This window comes from Micromys minutus, assembly GCF_963924665.1.
Source record: "Micromys minutus genome assembly, chromosome: 1".
In the NCBI taxonomy this organism is placed as follows: Eukaryota; Metazoa; Chordata; class Mammalia; order Rodentia; family Muridae; genus Micromys; species Micromys minutus.
Genome location: NC_137969.1, coordinates 106919982 through 106940228, shown reverse-complemented (window position 1 = coordinate 106940228; position 20247 = coordinate 106919982). Strand labels below are relative to the sequence as shown.

Here is a 20247-nt window from a genome sequence, read left to right as displayed (position 1 = left end):
GTCAGAAGTTAGCTCTCATTCCTAACTTATTTAAACCATATCCTGGGAATATTTTAGTAACATATTCAGTTAAAATTCCATTTTTGAGGTAGGCATAGTAATGCATACCTGTAATCCCAGTCCTCAGGAGGCTGAGCCCAGAAGACAGCTACAAGCCTCAGGCCATCTGAGCAACATAGCCAGACCCTGTCTCAAAGTCTGTTCATGTTTATCTATGTGCATTGCTGCTTGGCCTACATGCGTGACTGAGTGATGGTGTCCGACCTCCTGAAAATGGAGTTGCAGTTGTGAGCTGCCATGTGGGTGCTGGCTTCTCTGGAAAAAGTCGCCAGTGCTCCTGATTGCTGAGCTTTCTCTTCAGCCTCAAATGATTTAATCTTATGTTTCCTTTATTTATAATGTTGACAGCCACAGTGGAATTGAGGATTCTTGTCCTGCATCTTTCACATACCATAAGGCTATCAGAAGAGTGTGGTTTAAGGGGGCAAAAGTGCTCGCCACTGGAGACATGAACACGTTTGTCTGTTCGTTTTCTGTTGCTATAACAAAACAATCCATGTTGGGTCCTTTATAAATAAAACATGTTCTTTAGCTCAGAATTTTGGAGACCGGAAGTCCAAGATGGGAAGCTCTATCTGTTTGCACTCTGGTAAGAAGCCTCTCCATGTACCACCATGCCCTGCCCCAACTTAGAGTGCCCCGGCTCTCTGCAGACGCTGAAGATCTGCACTTCATGATGCTTATATTCATAAGTGATCTATTTATATCAGTAAATGTTGATAGACACCTCCCACATCTCAGGTCCTGGGCTCCATGACTGCCAGGAGCAGTAAGATGAGTAAGAAAGGAGCTCCAGGATTCAAACCGAACCCAGATTCACCAGCAAATGTCTGTGGTGTGATGCAAATTTCCGTACAAGTGTTTTGGGGAGTCTTTGTACAGGGAACAGGGACTGCCCCCTCAGAAGAGCTTCAGAGGGAGCTGCAAGATGTCTGCCACTAAAGGACATGCTATAGGACATGCCATGTAAGCATAAGGACTTGTACCCACGTGAAAAACCGGGTGTGGCAGGGTGCACTGTAATGACAGGTCTGGGGCTTACTAGCCAGTCTAGCATAACTGAAAGTCCCGAGCCCCAGTGAGAAACCCTACCTCAAAACACTAAAGTGAATAATTCCTAAGAAATTGCAGCTGAAGCTGACCTCTGACCTCCTCAAACACATACACCCACACACACACACATTCTCCTACACCCACATAAATACGCAATACACACGTGCACGCTCCACTCTGTAAAACCTATGAAAAGATGCTGGAACTGAAACTTGAAGGATCTGGAAGAGTCTTCCGGTTCGTGGAAGTGAAGCCTTCTAAACTAAGACACGGAGAAGCAGGATGGAGCGGTAGAGACCTGTCTGGGAGCACAGAAGTGTCTTCTGTGCCCTGAGGCTATGTCCTCACTGAAAAGAGGCACCCAGGGTCCCCAGAGATTGCCCTAGGGCTTTAGAAATAGATGATGCCCCACCCACTTCCACCTGATCAGCTGTCATCATTAACTACAGGTTGGGTCCAGTGTTAATGGGTTCTGTGGTCATATGTCCTTATTTCTATGCTAAGATGGTGATGGGAGTAGACAGTGCATCTTCACACTGCTCAGTGACAGTCCTCTGTCCTGCCCTTGTCACCTAATACCTCCCATGGTCAGATGACACAAACTCAGGAAATTGAGTCTGATATCACATTGAGCAAAAAGTGGGAGAGGGGACTTTCTTAACAAACGAGGGAAGATACGGGTTATCCTGTAAACACGAAACACTTCATAAGATAATGCACAGAACTGATCCCTGGCCCTGCCTACCATACCTGTCATTCAAACTAAGCTCATTGCAACCCTGGTGACCGGCTCAGTGGTAAAACACCCACCTGGCATTTTTGAAGCACTGTGTTCCAGCCTCAGCACTATAAAGAAAGGAAGGAGGGAGGGAGAGAGGGAGGGAGGGAGGGAGGGAGGGAGGGAAGGAGGGAGGGAGGGAGGGAAGGAAGGAAGAAAGGAAGGAAGGAAGGAAGGAAGGAAGGAAGGAAGGAAGGAAGGAAGGAAAAAAAGAGGGGGAAGGTAAGGAGGGAGAGAGGAAGGGGAAGAGAAGGAAACCCAAGCATTAATTGACCTTTTTCCATGAAATTTGTAGTTGGAATTGAAGCCTATGTTACTCTTTGTTAGCCCAGGTTACCCTGTATTAACACATGTTATCCTATGTTAGCCCACATTACCCTGTGTTACCACACCTCAACTCTTAAGCTCAAAAGATGAGAATCCTGGGTATTTTCATTTAAAATGTTTTTCAGGTAAAAATAGATATACAGTATGAATAATCTCTCTAACAGCCCTTAACTGGCCTTTGACCTCACGTCAACTGTTTCCAAACTACTGATCTTTTGAGGCAGCACAATCATCTCTTTAGGATCCTAAAATCTAAACGAAAAACAACAAAAAAACTTGAATTCTGTGATGGAGTTAGGCTCAACTGGCCCAATGTCGTCATTGTCCAACTGAGTGAAAACTCGGGTCATTCTTGGGTCACTCTTGGCATTTACAGCCGTTGGCTCTCCAGAGTGCTCTCTTTGGTGGGTATACTGGGCTATCTTTAACTCTAAGAAGCTTTCCCATGGAAATTTTATTTTTTCCTTCTTTTATGAGAAATTGTATTTCTGTGTTGCTGACGCTGGCAGTGGAGGGTGAAGATTTGGTGTAGGCATCATTTGCAGACCAAGGTCAAACTCTCAACAACAGCCACTTACTGAGGTGCTTTCTGTCGAATGCCTAGCTCACAGACAGTAGACTGTGCCCCACGTATTGTCTTTGCTGGGATGGCCTGGTCCACTTTTATCAAAAAATCCTACCTTGGGTGTGTCAAACAGAAGTCATTTTTGGAGGGACTCATCTAAACATGAGCATTAAGACATGAAGCATAGATCTGAGTTTACTGGCACTGACCATACATGTCTCTCTTGAGGTGTTTCCAATATGAGGCATTTACTCTGTCTCTAGAGTGACTCGGCTTTGTATATTCTGTTCTTTTTTTTTTTTTTTTTTTTTGTGATACCCTGATTTGTCCAGGTCACCAAAGAAGCAACATACAAGACCCATTGGCAGATAACCAGCCTGAGACAAGAAAGAGTAACGCTAGGGTAATACATTGAGGCAGAGTCTCATTAGCCTGGCCTGGATTCAAACTCCCTTTGTAGCCAAGGATGACCTTGAACTTCTCATCCTCCAGCCTCCAGTTCCCAAATGCCACAAGTACTGGCATGTGGAAATGCCTGTTTATTCAGTGTTGGAGATCAAATTAGACCTTCTTTTTGTTAGTTGGGCATGCTGCAAATAGAGCCACACCCTCACCCTGAGATGTGGGTTCTCAATGACTTTCCCTTTCACATCTTCTGATAAGTCTGTTAGGAGCCATGACTCTGAAAAGAACTAATCCAAATGGGGCCCCACGCCGTGCCATAGTTGTGCACCCACTTTTTTTAACAACTTTATATAATAAGTATTATAGGACTTTGTGGAAATCAGAAATTTCTATAGTGTTCAATATCCATTAATAAATAGAAAAGTCTTTAAATTGGCTTTCTAAACATTATTAATAACTATGTCCTCAAAATATTATGTAGTACTTCTCTGTGGTATTACTAACAATCCTGTTTTCTTGGACTGCTTCCCAGGAGCTGTATTTTCTTTGGCAGAAGTCTCAAAAATCCAAATAAGTGGTAAAAGAATTCAGCCTGGAGTCATGAGTCCAGACTGGCTTTCACTTATGTTGCTAGGATGAGCATTTTTCTGTTGCTATGCAGAGACGCTTTCATTTTATTTCATTATTTTCTTGTCTGTGGGGGGGGTACATGATGTGGTGTAGTATATGGGGTGCATTAATCTGAGTGTGGGGGGATGTGCACCTTCGTGCAAATATGTGGAAGCCAAAACAGGACGTCCAGTGTCCCCCTGGACGATTCTTCCTCATTGCCTCAAGACAGGGTTCTCTCTTCTACCTATCTCTCTTTCACTGGACCGGGCTCACCATCTTAGCTAGTCTGACTAGCCTCTCTCTGCTCCCCCATGCCGGGGTTACAGCCACACATAGTGATAACCCATCCTTTACATGGGTGCGGAAAATTCAGATGCAGGTCTCGCTGAAAAAGCACGCTAACTCACTGAGCCGAATCCTCACAATCATCTTTCTTCGTTATAATTGTAATGGAACTGTGACATTAGTGTGGATGTAAAATCTGCCAGCTCTTAAGGAAGGTTCTTTATGTTTGGAAATGTGTTGATTTGACTGCCGTTGATGGAGGCGCAGAAATAAAAACTATATGAAGTCAAGCACAGCGGCACATACCTGTGATCCCAGCATTTGAGAGACAGAGGCAGAAGGTTTACTGACAGCCAGTTCTACATAGCAAGTTTCATGGCCAGCCAGCCACACAATAAGAATATGTCTCAGGAGGGGTGAACCACCAGGAATGGTGGTTCACATCTGTGAACCCAGCACCAGAGGGGGATCTGACATTTAAGGTGTACAGTGAATTTTAGGCCAGCCTACACGACATGAGTTTCTGCCTCAAACAAACAAGCAAACCCTAAATCAGTGTGTGGTTGGAAGGCTGTTTGAGGGCTGGTGGTAGAGTGCTGGCCCAGCATACTCAAAGCCTGTGCTCAACCCCCAGTTGTCAGCCCAGCACTTGGGACCTAGGAACAGGAAGATTGAAATCCAGTCATCCTTGCCTACATAGTTTGAGGCCAACTGATCTACATGGACCTATGGGAAGAAAGAGGGTGACAGGGAGAGGAAAAGAAAGGGGGGGGGGCTTTTGATCACTCCGTAGTCACTGTCTCCTATTTGTGAAAATGAAATATATTGCTCTTATGTTTCATGTATGACATCACACCAGGCCATTTGGGATTCTTTGTCTTCAGAAAAGAAAATCAGCATGGTTTTATGTAAAATGTTAGCTGTAAAACATCATGAGTTCCTGTGGTGTCAAAACTGTGAGTGACAGGGCCTGGGAACTTTTGAACATCTAAGGGTATATGACCAGGCCCATGTGAGCTATCCCTGCTACCTGGGGATCGCTAGTGGTGGCTTTGTTAGTGATTAAGGGCCCAAGATGCTTCAGAAAAGGACGACCAGAGAGAATTTAGCCCAGAAACAAGGGAACCAAATGTGTGTGTCCCTGAAGGAGGGAGGGGAGAAACAAGACACATAAATACTGCCGGGTGTCAGCTGCTCCATTCCAGTGGCCTTATCTACCATCTCCACAAATACTTTAAGGACAGGTGGCTCAAAATATTACCGTTGCTAAGCTAGTTTTATAGAAGAGAAGTCTCGGCAAAGGCCCTGTTATAAGCAACATAATCCACCTGTTCCAAGAAAGGATCCCATGATAATTTTATGTTCTTGGTCCCCAGTTTTTAAATGATGGTAAAAATACCAACCAAGATACTGGTTGTCTGACCTATTCTCGAAGCCGGAGGCTAATGCTGTTTGTATATATTTCTTCTTTGCTTAAATCCTCTCAATCTCTTCGTTTCGGGATTAGGGAACTTGCAAAGCCACCAATGGTGTGCTCGAAGTCCCTGCAGCCCCAGGTCTGGCTCCCTGGCCCCACACAGACTAGTCCTACTGGCCCTTCTTTCTACAAACTCAAAAATCTAGATAACTGAAGTCCTGTTTATGGCTTACTTAGAAGTAAGTTTAGGCCATATCTGAGTGAGCTGGTTATTTAAGAAGTAGCGTTAGGAGGAAAAAACATTCAATTATATAGAATGGCCACCATCAAGCAATAGTAAGATTCCACTTAACATCCTCAGTAATTTCCCTTTCTAGTAAAAATCTAAATTCTAGAGGCTGGCATGGTTGGTAGCTCATACCTGTAATCACGGCACTCGGGAGGCTGAGGCAGGGGGATCATTGGGAGTGTTGAAGCCAGCCTGGGCTACATAGTAAATTCAAGACCCTCTCTCAGAAACACCAAAAAATAAAGTGTGACTTCTGAGTCATAACTGCTCTGGGAAGTAACCATCAGGAAAACAAACCACCAGGCACACTGGTGCACAGCCCCGGTGTGTGTGAGGTAGGCTGTGGCATATATAATGTAGTGCACAGAACTGTAGATTACCCCAAACTTGCAAATGCCCATGTGCCGCTTAGAATGTCTCTTGGTTTTCTGCCTACAGTTCACAGCTTTAAAAATGGGAGAGACAGCTGTTCCCAGGACAGTGACATTAATTTAGAGAGATTTGTAGAACATTAACTTTCTGTTAAAAGTCTTTGTGCCAGAAAAAAAAGTAAAAGAAAAAGAAAAAAAGTCTATAATCAAACATCTGCTCTCGGAATTAGTCTTAATAGGCCTTAAAAGCCTCATTTGGGATTTTTGTGCCGTGTTCTTGCAGCATAAGTGAACTTTTGCACCGGGAACACAGCCATTGGAAATCATAAATGTTCTGCTCCTCTTCTTAATTTTTTAAGTGGCGAGCCATTGTTACATGACTTTTATAGACCCTCTTCTTTAATGGTGCCTAGTCCGAAGACTCTAAGACACTTCAGAGACTCATCTCCGCAGCCTCAGGAAGGTTTAAGTGTTTGTCTGGTTGGATGGGTCACCGCTGCTTTGGTGAGGTTAAGCCTGTCTCCCTCAGAGCTCAGACACTGAAATTGCCACCTTAGGCTCTCAGCAGCACTTTCTGGGCTAGGTGACCTCATTCCCGTCACGTGACCTCGTCTCTCTGGGTTCTGAGCGCTGAGGTGTCTGATTCTACCCCGTGGCTATAAAATGAAAGAAATTGTTCAAGTCACACATATTATAAAAGAATTTATTAAGAAACGCTCTCTTTGTGCTAGGGCAGTAATTCAGCTGGTAAATTTGAGCTTCAGTCCTCAGGGCCCACGGTTTGGTTTCTTTTTTGTTTTGTTTTATTGTTTTTTTAAAAGCCATACACCAGGTAGGATTAGCTCAGTGAGTAAAGGCACCTGCCACCCACACAGATGACCTGAGTTTGACCTCTGTGACCTCTGACCCACGGAGGAAGAACGGAACTGACTCCTGAAAGTTGTTCTTTGGCCTCAACAAGGCCCCTGAAGAACAAAGCCTGCATCTGTACACTCACAGGCACATGGAAGAGGGGACTATAGAGGAAGCAAGGGAGGAAGGGAGAACATTTGACAGAGAGACCCAAAATTTGAAGTAGATCATACCTCTAGACATCCTGATGCTTCTTTACATGGACATCATCCCAAAGCCTCCACTCACAGAATGAGCGAAGTCGGGGTGCCAACCTGGCAGTTTTCCAAGACCTAGACAGCACCCCTCAGGGAAGGGGACCCTCTTAGGTGCCAACCCCCCAAGTTCCCAAGGCAGGATTAGCTCTTTAGAGACACCACCAGACACAGACCCAACTCAAATCCTGAAGAATGCAAAATCGGCCCTGCTCCAGGGCCCTGTCCCCTGCGCTCTTCTCCCCCGAGTACCTACAGCCATTGTCAGTGGGCACCCAAGGCACCAGGCCCTGGTGATAGTTCCCATTCAGTCCGGATACCTACCCCGGCGAACTGGCTACCTCTCCTGTTTTGTCCACCTTTCAAAGGCAGCTTGCTGAGGGTCACTGACTTCCAATCTCTAGTCCTCTAGGGCACTGAAATCCCCTCAGCCCCCGGCCAGGACAACTTGAGCACTCCATCAGGAACCAGGGTCTGGGTACAAGTGAGTTGTCCCCGTAGTCAGTGAGCACAGAAGTAACTGAGCAAGAGACCAGATGGTACAACAGAGAACCAAAGGATGGCCATGTTTTGAAAGCTGAGTTAATGCCCAGGGTGCCAGTACTGAAGCTAAGAGGCCTAATCTCCCCATCACATGAAGACCACTCCAGACATTCATCCAAAGACAATCAGGTGCAGGGGTGAGAGGCCAGCGGGGAGCAGCAGAGATTAAAACTGAACCAGGTCAGGTGTAATGATGCACACTAATGATGCTTATATCGGGAAGACTGAGATAGGAGTAGGCACATGGGGCCAGCCTGAGCTACATTAGCAAGACCATGTCTCAAAAAGGAAAAAAAAAACTCAAGAATGCTGTTTCTCCCAGTGCTTCGATCACCTGTATCCGAAGTGCAGATCCAGGGAAAATGCTATTTAACAAGAGAATCCAATAGTCCTTCATTTGACCAGTGGCCTTACTTAAGATAATATTTGTATTAATTCTTTGAGAATTTCATACGTGCTTACAAAGTATTTTGATCATATTTATTCCTCCTACTCCCAACTCCTCTTCCTAACTCCCTCCAGATTCACCATTTTCCTACCCATCCCCCAACTTCGTGTGCACGGGTGACTTTAAACAAACGAAAGCCAGATTGGGTAAAATGGCTCAGATCAATACCAAGCCTGCTCACCTGGGTTCCACGCCCAGGAAAGATGGAGAGTTCTTCTATAAGGGTTGCTCTGACCTCTGCATATGCCTTATGGCAGGCACGGACACATGTGTAAATAAACAAGTGTAATCTTTTTTTTTTTTGTCAGTGTAGCTGCATGTGTTAGTTAACACCTGCAATCCAGATCATGGAAGATGGAGGCAGATAGGTCAAGAGTTCAAGGCCATCCTTGGCTAAATTCTGAGTTCCAGGCCAACGTGGGCTATGGGAGACACCATCTCTGAAAAGTAAAAATCGGATATAGATAAAGGGTTTCCGTAAAGGAGTTTTTAAAATCAACAGCCGAGCACTAGAACTGTGCCTCTGGCATTGGCTGTTGGCTTGTTGCTAGATGCAAATAGCCTTTCTGGTTCTCTGCTTTCTTCCTCTCAGAGGAATTTCTCTACAGCCGAGTAACATTGTCCCACTTAAGGTTCATTTCGGCCCACAGGACAGGACGACTGTTTTCATGGTTATCCCCACACTACAAGTGCAAAATACACACACACACACACACACACACACACACACACACACACACACACGTGCGCACACACAGTGTGCAGCCCACCTTACCTGCATTTTCTCCACTTAGTATTTCTGCCATGCAGCCTGGCCTGTGAAATTGGGGGATTTTAACAGATCCCTAAGTATTTCAAGTGTTCCAATAAGTCTAGATCTGAGTTCTGACTGAGCAGTCAGTTGTAAATCAACAAAAACATTTGGCACCTGAGAGTCCTTCCTCAATCCCCATCCCTACCCCATCCCAGGGCCTGCCTTCCTCCCTCCCTCCCTGAAATTTCCGTGGGATCAGTCTTGCTGGCTGCTGCCCACTAGGTGCCCAAGTCACAGGAGGTCTGCAACAGAAAAAAGAAGCCAGGAAAGATTAGTCCCTCCCCTCCGCGCTTGGGGTGCGGGAGGGGGACAGCCCAAAGAGATTCAATTCAGGGAAGGCCTAATCAGTTTGGTTTTAAGTCCGCTGTTCAGTAAAGCCCCTGAATACTAATTGCAAAGTAACCTTGGAAACCAGAGCCTGGTACCCAGCGAATGTTGTTGAAATGTGGCTGGACCTCAGAAGGGCACGTCCAGGGCAGCGTTTCACAGGCTCCAGGCGCCTTGATTTGGGAGATTTTATTTTCCACATTTATCTCTGTAAACCCTCTCTGTTGTCACCAACTGAATTATGTCAAAGTCCCCAGAAGATGGGATATGGTTTATCCATTGCTGCGTCCTTTCCCAGCTTTTAGAGTCTGAGAATGAAGGGACCAGTGTTCCTAAAATGTAGAAGCCAGGGACAGCTCCCTTTCTCACAGGATGCCTGCAAAGCAGAAGTGTTGGGGGAGGGGACTGCCCCTCCACTAGCTGTATGGATAGAGGTGTGGTTATGAGGGGAAAAAAAAAAAAAACAAGAAAGCTGTGGCTCTTAGTGTCTATTACAGAGGCCTTGGAATATGGTGTGATGTGCAAACCTTATGCTGTGTGTCGGTTATGAGTCTGAGCAGGTCCCTCAAATTTCACCTCAGTAACATGACAGAAATCATTTAGAATCCTGGGGAGAAAAAAAATTGGTTGGTCTCAAGAACTACGGAACCATTTTCTGCTTGACCCCAGAATCCTGAGGGAGTCTGGCTGCTCCTCCTTAGGAAAAAATAAAACAAAAAACAAAAGTGTGGTAAACTGTAGCTCCAGGAGAGACTTCCGCCAGGCGCCTTGGCTCAAACATCCACATTCTGAATGAGAGGAGAATCTTTTCTATTCACTGTCATCTTGTGCTGAATAGAGATTATGTAAGTGCTTGAAAATAGCTGTTTTAAAAGACAATGGCAGATTAGAACTTCCTGACTTTGACATCTTGTAATACCGAGTTGTTTATGAAAATAAGATTATGCTCTGCTCATTAGCATTTGGCACTTACATAAGATTTCAGTTCTTGTATCTGGTACTGAAAACACAAACTACTCTGTCTCCTCCTCACCCCCACCCCCATCCCCAGTTTCTTAGTTTCCTATTACATCGTATTTAGGGACAGGGTCTCCCTATGCAGTCCAAACTTACCTCTATATGAAAAGCACAGGATTGTCTGAAACCAGTCATCCCTCTGCCTTAGACTCTCGGTAGTGGGATGCCTGGAATGTCCCACTCCCCCTACCTCTGCCTTTTTAAAATTTAGTTGACTTCTAATTCCTTTTCATAGGTATAGAGCATGTCAGTGTTTACAAACATTGACACGAAGAAGAGATGTCTCAGTGCTTATGAGCACTTCCTGCTCTCCCAGAGGACCTGAGTTCGATTCCTACCACCCATGTCAAGCAGTTCACAATTGACTAGAACCCCAGAGTCAAGGAGACACCCACACACCTATTGCATACACCAAACAAATGACCCATACATTCACATAACTAAAAACAAGAGCAAGAAGACATTGAATGGAGTGGTTTGAATGAGAACCGCCCCCATAGGCTCATTATGCCTTAAATGTGTGGTTCCCACTGTGTAAACAGCTTAGGAAGGATGAGGAGGTGTGGTCTTTTTAGAGGAGGTGTGTCACTGGAGGTGGGCATTGGGGTTTCAAAAGCCCACAGCAGGTTCAGTCTGTCTCCCTCCCTCCCTTTCTCCCCACTGTCTGGGGATCAGGATTTTGGTTCTCGGGTACTGTTTCAGCACTATGCCTACCTGCCATGCTCCCACCATGATGGAAATGGACTCGCCATCTGAAACTGTAAGCCAGCCCCCAATTAAATGTTCTCTTCTATAAGTTGCCTCTTCGAAGCAATCAAACAGTAACCAAGGCACTAAAACTAAAAGTATAATGCTATGCGCATCTTAAGTTTATTGTATATTTAAGTCCAGGGTTTTAAGTACCGTGAGGATACCATCTATGGGGTCGGTGTTAGTTGCTGTCTTGTCGTTGGGACCAGACAAGAAGCAACTTAAGGGAGGAAGAGTTTATTTGGCTCCCAGCTTGGTGACACAGGCCATGACAATGGGGAAGACTTGGCAGTAGGTGGGTGAAGCAGCTGGCTACATTGTGTGGAGTGGCAGAAAAATAAATGTTATTACTCAGGGCTGGAGAGATGGCTCAGTGGCTAAGAGCACTGACTGCTCTTCCAAAGGTCCTGAGTTCAAATCCCAGCAACCACATGCAATGGGATCTGATGCCCTCTTCTGATAGCAACAATGTACTCATATAAAATAAATAAATCTTTAAAAAAATAAAATGTTAGTACTCAGTTCCAAAAGCCCCAACCAAGGACGGCACTGCCAAGGCTGAGAGCTGGTGTTCCTTTCTCAGCAGAATCTTGCTGGAAATATCCCGAAAGTTGTAGTCAGAGGTGTGTTTCTCCATCACATTGATAAAGATGAGCAGTGGTGTGACAGGAAGCCCCACTCGTGTCCCCCAACCCTGGCACTTGAATTTGTTCATCCTCTAAGCTGGGGATTGCATGACAGACACCAGAAAATGAGGGTCTGCACCAGCCTGGACTCGGGAAGGGTCTCATTTCTGCCCACCCATCAGCCTTCATATTCACAGAACGATCAGGGTTCTAGGTGTCTTCTTACCTCTGGATCTGACAGTGCCCACGGCACAAATGGCTTTTGTTTGAGGGTGGGGACAGTTTGAGGCATACAGATTTGGGAAACAAGTTCCAGAGAATCTCAGTCTTTCTGCCTACTCTGAAGTACTCAAAACTCTCTCCATCTCTCTCTCTCTCTCTCTCTCTCTCTCTCTCTCTCTCTCTCTCTCTCTGTTTTGGTTTGTCATGTCCACAAAAAAAGTTACTTTTCTTATTCATTGAACAATTTTGCTCATGATTCCAATTAGTCAAGATTGGGTTTTATTCTCATCCAGAGCCTTGGACATGAATATGGGCCTGTGGTTGTTTGCTGATGACTTTGCAATAGGATTTCTAAACATTCAGGGCTCACCCAACAGACGTTGTGTTCCCAAGAAGATCGCCCCCTGATTCAGAGCCTTCAAACAGATTCTCAGTGCATGGCTGTGCCTCCAGGACCCTACTGGAGAGTCTCAAACCCCTGACAATCCCAACCAGAGCTCCAGTCTCAGCAAAGCTCCCATCTTCTGTCTCCCACAGGGTCCTGTAGCATCCACAGCATCCGCGTTTTCCATTCTCTCCTCCGGGCCTGGTTTGCCTCCACCACCTCCACCACCACCTCCCCCTGGACCACCTCCACCTTCTGAGAATGAGGGCACAAAGGAGGAGCCCTCCCCTTCTCGCTCAGCTTTATTTGCCCAACTTAATCAGGGAGAAGCCATCACAAAAGGTAAGAAAACAAACCCTTCCCCTTTGGCTCTAGGCATATGGATTCTCCAGGGTCTCCAGGAAATGTACATCATCCTGAAAGACCCCCACAGAGGGGAGACCTCAGTGAAGTCTAGGGATAACACGACCCCCCCCAAGAACTCACGAGAGACTATCCTTGCTGCAATTACACGAGGTTTTTTAATGGACCAGTGCACTGGGGTCGACACTCATCCCACGCAGGAGTAGAGGAGTCTGCCCCCGAGTGGCTGGGAGATGGGGGTTTTAAAGGAAACAAACCACAACGGTGGGGGTGGGGGTACATCATTGAAGAATACCAGTGAAGAATCGTAAGGGAAATACCTGGTTTCTCAAGATTGCCTATAAGGTGGAAATTACCAATGACGAATTGCCAGGGGAACATCCGGTTTCTCAAGATTGTTTATGATGTGTTATTTAACTTTTATGTTTTTATAGTCAGTCAGTTTCTGAAACAGAGTCACCCTGACCTTAAGGCCATAAATTCTTTATGGTCAGCCAGTTCCTGAAACAGTCACTGAACCAGCTATCCTACATTTTTGGCTCTACTCTACCGGCTAGGGGTCTTCTACTTTACCTGTTAGGGGGTCAGGACTTATCCTGGTCTTTCAATCCCACCTCCATCCTTAGGATAAGGAGTTGCCTGTGGGATCCTGGCTGCTTTCCAGCTCGAGGAACATAGACTTCACTGGGCTGCAATACAGATCAGTGAGAGCTCAGAGACTCTGTGTTCTCAGTTCACCAATGAGTGGATCTTGAAAGGTCTATCTACCTTTGTCTTCATATGTCAACTAGTTGATTATTTTAATGCAAATGTTTAACATTTATCAGGACCAAAAGTACACTCATGCTAGACAATATAGTCCCGTGGCCAAAAGGTATGTTGCCGGGATTTTGGTTTGGCATGGTTAATAGGAGTTGGGGTGTAGAGGTTGTTCTATATGGGGGTGGAAGCCAAGAAATCAAACCTTCAAATTTATTCCTGGATCAAACATGTGCTGCTCACCCCTCTGAAACTCACATGCAGAGTAAAGGAATGGACTTCTAACTCTAAAGCTGATTTCAAATTCTGAAAAATAACTTTCTGGGGGTAGCATAGCATTTTAAACCACACCTAATAAATTATTTAGCTGTGAGTAAACCAGGCAGTCTTGGGGGGGGGGTGGTAGATGGTGTCTTAGGCAGGGTTTCTGTTCCTACACAAAACATCATGACCAAGAAGCAAGTTGGGGAGGAAAGGATTTATTCAGCTTACACTTCCACATTGCTGTTCATCACCAAAGGAAGTCAGGACTGGAACCCAAGCATGTCAGGAAACAGGAACTGACACAGAGGCCATGGAGGGATGTTACTTACTGACTTGCTTCCCTGGCTTGCTCAGCTTGCTTCATAATAGAACCCAGGTCTACCAGCCTAGGGATGGCACCACCCACAATGGGCTGGGCCCTCCTCCTTTGATCACTAGTTGAGAAAATGCCTTACAGCTGGATCTCATGCAGGCATTTCCTCAACTGAGGCTCCTTTCTCAGTGACAACTCCAGTTTGTGTCAAGTTGACACAAAACCAGCCAGTACAGATGGCTTGAGAAATTGTTGGGCTTTTTGTTTGTTTTTTGCACAGTAGGGGTGTCATCTCTATAAAAATGGGGTTCTTCACTGTGTTCATTATTTTCCTCTTGACCGTGACAAAATTCCTCACAAAAGCAACTCAAGAAACAATCTGCTTTGGCTCACAGTTTGAGAGGGCATGGTCCATCGATAGAGAAAGCACCACAGGCCCACTTGCTCCCATCATAGCAGGCCAAGTAGCAGAGGGTGTGGACACTGGTGTCCAGTTCACCTTCTCCCTTTAATTCAGGCTGAGGCCGCAGCCCATGGTCATCCCTATTCGGGAGGCGTCTTCTCTGCTCAGTGACACACCTCTGCAAATTCTCTCACAGGCATGCCTAGAGTTGTGTCTCCTAGGTGATTCCAAACCCGGCTGAGTTGACCCTTCATCTCCTCACTTATTGGTAAAACAGGAAGCAGACAAGAAGTGGACAGGAAGTGTGGACAGGCTATAAGAGTTCAGGACCTGCAACCAGTGACCTGCTTCTTCCTGCAAGGATTCACCTCAAACTTTTGATCAAATCAAAAGCTTCTACAATCCCCCAGAGGAGTGTCTTGATCTAGAGACCAGGTTTTCCAAGGGTCTTGAGGGACATTTACACCCAAAAACTATGTTCTTTAAACAAGCTCGCATGCATGCGTGTGTGCATGCACACACACACACACACACACACACACACACACACACACACACACGTTTCTTTCAATCTAAACTTACACAGGGTTCATCCTCTGCCTACGGACTTTGAACAACAGTTCTTACAAACTTTACCAAAAGTTCCTAAGTTCTTTACATGGTGGGCATTCCCATTTCATCAGATGAGATGCTGTGCACCTACACTGTGACACCTTTTGTTTTAGCTTCTTTTCTGTTGCTGTGACAACAACGACTTTCAAGGGAGCAGGGTTTCCAATCCCAGCTGACAGTCCATCACTGTGGGGAAGTCAAGGCAGGCACTTGAAGCAACTAGTCCCATCACAGTCAAGAGCAGACAGAAAGTGAGCACATGGGTGGTTAGTGTTCAACTAGCTTTCTCTACTTGTATATAGTCCAAGGTCCACAACAAAGGATGGTGCTGCCCATATTTAAGCTGTTCTCATACCAATCAAGACAATCTCCCCACAGACATGGCCACAGGCCAACCAGACCAAAACACCTTCTTATTGAGATTCTCTTCCCAGGTGATGATCCTAGCTTAGGGTGAGTTGACAATTAAAACTGTTGTGCCTTTCTAGGGCTCCGGCATGTCACAGATGACAAGAAAACATACAAGAATCCCAACCTGAGGGCTCAAGGACAAATTCGATCTCCAACCAAAACCCACACGCCGAGCCCCACATCTCCAAAGTTGAATTCTCCTCAGAAACATGCTCCCGTGTTGGAGTTGGAAGGGAAGAAATGGAGAGTGGTGAGTGGAGCCCTATAACATTTACTCTGATTCACTCGATTAAATCCGACTTCTAAACACCTCAGACTACTTCCAAAAGTCATGGGAGTTTCCAAGTGAAATGGTAAGATGGAAAAATGGCAAACCAGGCACTTCTGCAGACTTGCATACATCTTTTTTCAGTAGCTCCTATGGATTCTTTCTAGAACTATTTTTGGTTTGGTTAGGTTTGGTTAAGTTAGGTTTGGTTTGTTTGGTTTTTTTTTTTTTTTTAAGATAGCATTTCCCTGTGCAGCCCTGGATATCCTTGAACTCAGAGATCTTCCTGACTCTGCCTCCCAAGTGCTGGGATTAAAGGTGTGTGCCACCACTGCCTTGTTTAAAACTGTTTTTTAACTGTGGTAAAAATACACATAACACTCACCACTAACCACTGTTGCAGTAAATATTTAATCTCAAATTGGGGTTTCTACCCCTCCTTAGGTCACTCAGTTCCCAGATTAAAGCACACACACACACACACACACACACACACACACACACATACACACACCTTTTGTATTTATAATAAGCCTTAATCAGCATGAGAGCTGGGCAGATACCTACCCTCTATACCATCATGTCTAATTCCGTACAGAAAACCCAGAGTTATAACTTGCTATGTTCCACACAGGAGCTCTCAACACCAGCCGGCCAGCCCTCACCTGCCCATGGCGACTTCTCTCTCCTCCTTCTTCTCTCTTCCTGCCTCAGACCCCAAGCCCTGGAACCAAAAACCCTGTCTATCTCCTGCCCAGCTATAGGCTGCAGGCAATTTTACTCTCCAATGAGAGATGTTAATTTGGGGAACAAGGTTACACAGAATCCCTTGTGGATTTTCTCATCCCTGGGGCAAGCAGGCCTTGGAAGCCAGTATTTAGCATTACAATACACAGCAAAAGACCAGATCTCAACAAAGCATCATTAAGTGCACATCCCTGTGGTACCGGGCGTGTTTACAGAGTTGTTTCCATCTTTGGCATTCACCATAGAATAACTTTTATCTTGCAGAACTCAACCATTAGACAAGGACTCCTTTTCCTCTGGTCCTCCAGCCCTTAGCCACTTCCTTTCTTTGAGCATGACTACTGGTTTCCAAACGTTTAAGCAGGTGGGGAAGAAGCCACCTAGTGCCTTGCGGTGATGGGCTGACAGTTCCGTTCATAACCTGAAGCCCCACCACTGCCACCCACCATTCTCAGGGTTAATTATATAAGTGTGCCAGGGATGCTCTGAATAGGGATGGCAGCTGAAGTCCCCAACCAAATCAGAGAGCTTTCTTAAAGAGTAAGGAACAAAGTCCCTGGGAAGGTTGTCAAGGCCAGAAAAGACAATGGAGCTTGAACCACTGTTCAGACCCCAGCAGCCCCATCTTCTGATGACCACAGCAGGGTCTGGTGCAGCATCAAATGGACTGCCAGCATTCAAATCCCCATAGCAACCACACCCTGGCTCCAGCCCTGCCCTCTAGCAGGACTGTTAACATCCACACTAACTGATCCCCACTTCTAAGCAATGGTTCACTTACTCCCATGATTACAATCGACAGCTAAGACCTGGAGGTCTCTACAGAAGGAGAATGATCCAGAAGACAGCATGCTGAAAGGTGACAATTTCGTTGAAGCCTCTGGCAAGGTCAACAGTCAGGCTGTTTGTGTTTAATGGTCCTGTCTGTTTTACCTTTAGGAATACCAAGAGGACAGGAATGACCTTGTCATCTCAGAGACTGAGCTGAAACAAGTGGCTTACATTTTCAAATGTGACAAATCCACTCTTCAGATAAAGGGCAAAATAAACTCCATCACTGTCGGTAGGCAAAATTTAGTCTGTGTGTTTGGTGTGCCGAGCTGTGTTGCAGAAGCCTGCCACGTGCATTTCCTGGAGCTTTTGGTTTTTTCTCTTTTAGATAACTGTAAGAAGTTTGGCCTGGTGTTTGACCACGTGGTGGGCATCGTGGAAGTGATCAACTCCAAGGACATTCAGATCCAGGTGAGCAGCCTCTCTCACCATGTTCTGCCCTGGCCAGGGCTCAGCATGAACCATCATCTTCCTGCAGGGGACAAGGGAAGGGACTTGTCCCATAGGTCTACCCAGGAAACATCAAATTCCTGCTCTTTCTAAACATAACTTCATCAACGCCTCTCTGGGGAGTCCCTGTCTTTATTCTTAGGCACCATTAGTCGGTCTTGTTTTGTTTTGTTTTTTCACCTCCCATTTTGTACTATAAACTCTGTCTTACCCTCTAGATCGCAAGGAGAGCTACCGAGCTGGGGAGACAGCTCAGTGGCCCAGTGCGGGCACCCGTAAGACTCTGGTTCTGTCCAACACTAAAAGAGAAAGCAAAGCCAGCCATGCAGGACTTCAGTTCTAAAGACCTGTGTGCTACCTGCAGACTGTAGGCACCCAGTAAATGTTGCTGAGCGCACAAGTGGATGAATCTTTATTACTGTGTGAATAAAGAATATTGAGGGACTATCCTAGGAAAATAATATCCCCCAGGCTAAAAAGAATTCCCCCCTCCTCCGCAGAGAAAAATGACCCTGAGGAAGAAGGGGCATGGCTTATGGAATCAATGTGATAATCAAAGAGGAAGTAGAATCAGAGTTGAATTTTCAGAAACCAGAGAAGACCTGTACTTCTTCAGTTAGTTCTGATTTGGTTAAACAGGCTTTTACAACATACAGAAATCCATCAGAAGACTTTGGGCCAAGTCCAACTCCCCTCATGGGCTCTGCTGCTTGCAAAGTGTTAATTCCCCTTTACAATCTGCTGGTTCCTGCAGATGACTGACAAGATAGAGTTCCAGTTATGTAAATCTTTCTCTTCCCCAGGTTTCTCTCCATTTGCACATTTAATTAGAGCTCACTTAATCGCATACATTACATCAGTGTATTTACCTTACCATTTGAAGACGTTGGTTTTGTTTATGCCCACTGTATGGAAACAGCCCTGATGGGGCATCCGGAATCCTGATAGACGTGCCAGCCCTGCACACACACATCTGATAACCCAGGAAAGGGGACGCTAGGCTGTAATCAGATTGAGAACGTCTCTTGAGATCCTATAGCGAATGGCATATCTCATTTAAAAGAGTTGCTGTTGACACTCAAGCAAGAGCTCTCTTCCTGTCCTGCATTCAATAATGCATCAAAGGTCCTAACTCCTGCAATAAGATAAATAAAATTGAAATGGAAGATATTAAAATGTCGTTCTGTGACAGTGAAATGGTAGTTTTACATAAAGGCCAGAAGACAGAAATACACTATACAGCAGGACAGACAGACATACTATCAACAGGGACAAAAAAGCATCACCTCTCGACACCACAAATATGTGTTAGGAGATGTAATCCAAAATAAGATTCAGAACAGCAACAAAACTGAAGGGGACCAAGTAATGAATCAACAAACCAAATAAAGGAGATTTGGAAAGAACACAGAACGGTTGTGAGTTCTGTCATTTAGTCTGTAAGTAAGTCCAGTGAAGCTCGAATATTTTAGCAGTTTTTTATTGAAGAAGAGGAGGAGGAGAAGAAAGAGGAAGGAGAAGGAGAAAAGCAATAACAGCAACAGCTTGAAATTCATTTGGAAGCTGAGAGACTAAAACCAGTAAAACTGAAAGGGAGCATCAGTAGTTGCAAGTGATACTGCTCTTTCGGGGGATCTGGATTTGGCTCCTCCTAAGCACCAAACTAAGGTGCCCACAGCTGCCTGTGACTCCAGCTCCCAAGCACCTAGCACACTCTCATGAATGCCACATGGCCAGCAATCACGTTTGTGCAAACCCACACTCAAACACTGGTGATACACAGGACTCTAAAATCAAATCTTTGAAAGACTAGATGAACTACTCTGAAAGCAGATGAACAAGGTGAATGAATTGGTTTATCCTAAGGTGGCACATGGTTGGAGATACTTAAAAAAGAACCCTCCCCCCCCCAAAAAAAAAAGAAACAAAACAAAAAAGCAGACTAGCAAGCCATGATGTAGACGGGTATATACACTGAAACAGATTTTAGAACAGTTAGTTATGTGTGCATGAAGAGGACACTGAGGAGCTGGAGAGATGGCTCTGCAGTGCACTGGCTTCTCTTGCAGAGGACCCGGGTGTGGTTTCCAGCGTTCAGGTTGAATCTCCCAACCATCTCTAACTTCAGTCTCAGAATCTGACACCCTCTTGTGGTCACCACAGGTACTGCACACATGTGGTATACAGACATGCAAGCAGGCAAAACACCCATAACACATAAAAAAATGTTAAAGGAAAAACTTAAAAATAAAGCAACTACTGATTCTCCACTCATGCCATACTTAAAAGTAAGTATTTTTAATACTTTCAAATATTTAGAAAGACAGACAAAAAGAAAAAAAAAAAACCCTTCATGGTTTCATGGTCCATGTGATTCAAACACAAACTATAAAACAAGTGGTTAACATAATCCCATTAAAGTTAAA

General features: G+C 45.2%; 1 protein-coding gene across 3 annotated transcripts in view; it reads left to right on the top strand.

Moving 5' to 3' along the window:
• The window catches only part of CAP2 (cyclase associated actin cytoskeleton regulatory protein 2), a 157970-nt gene that overhangs the window by 129470 nt on the left and 8253 nt on the right, over positions 1-20247 (top strand). For all 3 annotated transcript variants that reach the window (XM_080915482.1, XM_080915483.1, XM_080915484.1), the window contains 4 exons: positions 12553-12742; positions 15603-15775; positions 17480-17603; positions 17700-17782. In XM_080915482.1, coding sequence (XP_080771608.1) covers positions 12553-12742; positions 15603-15775; positions 17480-17603; positions 17700-17782 — 570 coding nt within the window. The remainder of the gene's footprint in view (positions 1-12552; positions 12743-15602; positions 15776-17479; positions 17604-17699; positions 17783-20247) is intronic.